The 4,151-nt window shown below is 32.3% G+C and overlaps 1 protein-coding gene across 1 annotated transcript; it reads right to left on the bottom strand.

The window, feature by feature from the left end:
- LOC149385598 (GDSL esterase/lipase 2-like) lies at positions 1-3,638 on the bottom strand. The gene is made up of 5 exons (XM_089626730.1): positions 3,292-3,638; positions 1,212-1,333; positions 853-1,083; positions 505-760; positions 1-313 (listed from the first exon to the last, which is right to left on the bottom strand). Exons 1-5 carry the CDS (start codon positions 3,548-3,550, stop codon positions 78-80), a joined length of 1,104 nt encoding a protein of 367 aa, XP_089482856.1. The 5' UTR covers positions 3,551-3,638; the 3' UTR covers positions 1-77.
- Between the last annotated feature and the right edge of the window lie 513 nt (positions 3,639-4,151).

The raw sequence follows: 4,151 nt of genomic DNA, 5'->3' as shown, positions 1-4,151 counted from the left end.
AACAAGATTATTGCAAACAAGACACCCATTAATTGATGAGAAGAAATCTTCAGGATTTCTCTCATCATGACCGGTAATTAATCCTGAAAAAATGATTTGAGATTATAAGGCTTGGTGAGAAGAGAATCTCCACTCCATATAAGCTCAGCAAGTTGTTTGTAGGCCTTTTGAGATGGATGAAATGCGTCAAAGAAGAAGTAGTCTCTAGCGTCCTCGCAAACCTCAAACTCTTCAACTCCTCTCTTCCCTCCGCAGCTAAAAATCCCTCTAAACGGTCCGCTTCCACAACACGCCATATCCGTGCCTTTGAACCCTAAATTCAAACAAATTACAAGATACAAAAATATATAACCATCATATCAAGAGTAGATGATCATCAACAACTTACCGGCTATTACAAGGCCGGACTAAGGGCAAGGCAATCTAGGCCATCGCCTAGGACTCCCAAACCCAAAGGACTTCAATTTTCAAAATTCAAAATTATATAGTTAATCGTAAGGTTACCATATTTTGATGGGTTCTCTAGTCTCTGGTTCATTGAAGTGTACATATCATGAAGCGAATAGTTGAAGCCTGGGAGGTGAGATTTAGTCGATTCTAGGACTTTGGGAAGTTGTTCGTTGTGCATCTTTGCGAGTTGATTAGTTTCTTCGAAGCAAGCTCCGGTGTTTCCCGGTACAAATAATTTTAACCCAGGAGCACAGCCTAATGACACCATTGTTAAGAACCCGAATTTCCTCGCCCCGATCTCGTACATTCCCTATAACCAAATCGATCAAAACACCATGTAATTATCCATTTGAAGGGTTGAGACTCTAATATTAATAGAACAAGTGACACTATAGTAATTACATGGATAACTTGGGTCATATTGCCAAGAACCATGCTAATATATTCTTGTTTAGTGTATTGGTCATAGAAGCTGGAATTGGCGGTGAAAGGGCTGATATAATCGTTGCCTCCGATGCTCAATAAGTAGACGGCCGAGGAGATCAAAGCCTTTGATTTCTCAGCGCCGAGTTCGCTCTTTAATTGCTTCTCCACTTTCTTGAAATACTTTAGCTGAGTTTTAAGGTCTACCACCTAATTGAAAGAACCAAAAATGAAATAAGAAAACACACTAGATTATATATCAAACAAATGAAGTAGCAATAGCTATAACTAAAAATAAAATAACAACATTACAAATTTTCACTAAATTTGTCACTTACAAATCCTTGATTAGTTACACTGAGAGCGCCGGCCCCAGCGGAGGCAAAGTTCACACCGCATGCATAGTCGTGGACCCCGGGATTTAAATACGCTGGAATTAACGGTAAGTTTGCATACTCACCTGCAGTTTTAATAATAATAAAAAATAAGATAAATGAAAAAACAACCATAAATTACCCCGCCCTTTAATCATAATAACAAAATATTGCTGTAAATTCATACAACTCATTGATGAAGCCAATGTGATCCGGTACTTCCTCCTCATTTTGATATTATTTGAAATTTTATGAAAACGGAAAAAAAATCTAATAGTTTTTCAAAATTTCAAAAAAAAAAAAAATGTTTTACTCATATTTTGGACGATGTTTTCTTTTATAATTTATTTTAAATGTTTTTTTAATGCTTACATTTATTGAAGTAGTTTACAATTAATGAAATTGTTTACACACATATTTGATTAGAGAAATTTCATTTTCTAGACCCAAAAGTTATGGAAATATCTCAATTAGACCCGCTAGTTAAAAAAAATTCAAAATTGGACTTTTGTACCAATTTTGGACGAAAATACCCTTAATTCAAAATAAACCCTCTCTCCATCTCTTTCGTTCTCACTCTCACTTTCTCTCCACACCAAATCCGACGTGAGCCCCATTCCGACGCCCAACCACACCAAATCCGACGAGATTTGAGTGGTTATTAGTTATTTTAAGTTGATAGGATACAAGATTTGAGTGGTTATTAATTATTTTAGGTTGATTTGAATGAGATTTGGAGGTGATTTTTTTTTTTTAAATCTGGGAATTTCCAATGAAGATCATCGGACTCCATCGGATTCGGTCGGATCCGACTGAATCCGATGGATTCCCATGGTCTTCATCGGAAATTTCCGATGGATTTCGACACGTTCCGACGAGTTCCGATGGATTCCGACACGTTCCGAGGAGTTCCGATGGATTCCGACACGTTCCGACGAGTTTCCGAAATGTTTGAATTTTTTTTTTAAATAATTTAAGATAAATAGAAAGAGTTTTTTTTCTTTTTTATGTTTTTTATTTATGAACAAAATATACTAATAAAATATACTAATAATTAGTTATTTTTTCTAATTAATGATTAGTTTTTTTTTTTTAATTATGAACAACATAATTAGTTGTTTTTTTTTCTAATTAATGATTAGTTGTTTTTTTTTATTATGAACAACATTACTAATAATTATTTGTTTTTTGTAATTAGTTTTTTTTTTTAACTATGAACAACATACTAATAATTAGTTTTTTTTTTTTAATTATGAACAACATAATTAGTTGTTTTTTTTTTCTAATTAATGATTAGTTGTTTTTTTTATTATGAACAACATACTAATAAGTAGAGAATGAATTTTGTTTAGTAGTGTTATATGGGCTTTTAAGGGTATTTTTATCCAAAATTGGTACAAAAGTCTAATTTTTGATATTTTTTTAACTAGCAGGTCTAATTGAGATATTTCCATAACTTTTGGGTCTAGAAAATGAAATTTCTCTTTGATTACCTAAAATGTAAATATTTCAATAAGTAATCATTAGAATAACAATAAGTTTTTAAAATTTAAACAAATTCCATAAATATGACATTTGAATAATTAAAAACAACACATGTCAAAATATAAACAATGTAAACAACTTTTAAAATGTACCTATATATTTTGAAAAAAAAAAAATAAAAGATACAAACATTTTTACTAAATTAAAGCTATAAATAATCAATTTAAATAAATGCAAAAACACAAATGATTAAAAAAAAGTCATTAAAAGAAATTAACAAAAAGTCCAAATTAAAATACTAGAAAAAAGAGGAAAAATACAGATTTAAAAATGAGTATACTCTAATAATTAAACTATTTAAGTTGGTATTTTTATAAATAAAATTAAAAAATCCGCAATAAAATGTATCATCGCCCCTTATTCAAAGAAATGACTACCAGAAGAAATCACCACATAAACGACGTCTGTACATGTTTCTGTGCGTGTCAAGAAACCAAAATTTATATGGCAAAAAATATACACTAAAGAAAAAGGTATGTATAGATAGAGGGAATGTTACTGATGAAGTCGGGAGCGAGACGGCCATCCGAGAATCTTCCGGTCGGGACTTTGAAGTAGGACTCGCCATAGGGCGGGAAATTTGCCTGAAAAGCAGGAAGGGTTTTGATGTAGTTGTTGTTCCCCGGATCGTACAGCGAGTCTCCAAACACGAACATCGCCACGTGTCCTTCAGGCTGCTGATTTGCCAGCGTGGCATCGACGATGATGACTAGGCATATCACGGCGACTAGGGAGCGGATCAGTAATCTAGTTCCCATGTCGATATTTGCGTGTGTTTCACCGCCAAACTATAATTAACGCTCTTTTTTTTACTATGTGAGCTTTGATGCGTTAAAAGGGTATATATATATATGGATAAACACACATATGTGTGTGTATATATATATATATATATATATATATATATATATATATATATATATATATATATATCTATAGTATGGGTGAGACATGAGCATGAAAAGGAGATTGGATTAATTTAAGAAAGCGTTCTGGCCAAGTAAAATAATGTTATCATAGAGTTGGAAACAACTGATCACATTCTTGGGTTACTAAGTCAAAGCGGAATATATTATTTTGACTAGCTCAAGAAGTCTTATGTTAAATTTTTTTTTTTTTATTTTATTTTTTTTTTTATTATTTTTTTAATAAAGATCAAGAACAAGAAGGTTAGCTAATCAATCCTTACATTAATATTTTTGGGGCATTTTTCAACAAATATCAAATCTTTCGGGCGTCATTATAATTAATGTTCGTAACAGTACGCGTGATCACCAAATTTCAGATTAACACCTCACATCTACGTTGGCGAGGGTGATCATCAAATTTCAGAATAATCGGACCTTATAATCGCACGTG

This window comes from Urtica dioica, chromosome 9 (assembly GCF_054948205.1).
Source record: "Urtica dioica subsp. dioica isolate 48M chromosome 9, U.dioica_male_clone48M_v1_H2, whole genome shotgun sequence".
NCBI classification, from domain to species: Eukaryota; Viridiplantae; Streptophyta; class Magnoliopsida; order Rosales; family Urticaceae; genus Urtica; species Urtica dioica.
Note: the sequence above shows the minus strand (reverse complement) of the source record. Positions and strands in the feature narration are given on the sequence as shown.

Excerpts from the sequence above, each read along its gene's own strand:
- LOC149385598 (XM_089626730.1), bottom strand. The coding sequence starts at position 3,550 with ATGGGAACTAGATTACTGATCCGCTCCCTAGTCGCCGTGATATGCCTA. Across the intron at positions 761-852 it reads ATATGACCCAAGTTATCCAT|GGAATGTACGAGATCGGGGC; the intron begins GTAATTACTATA and ends ATTTGGTTATAG. Across the intron at positions 314-504 it reads AGAGAACCCATCAAAATATG|GGTTCAAAGGCACGGATATG; the intron begins GTAACCTTACGA and ends GTTTGAATTTAG.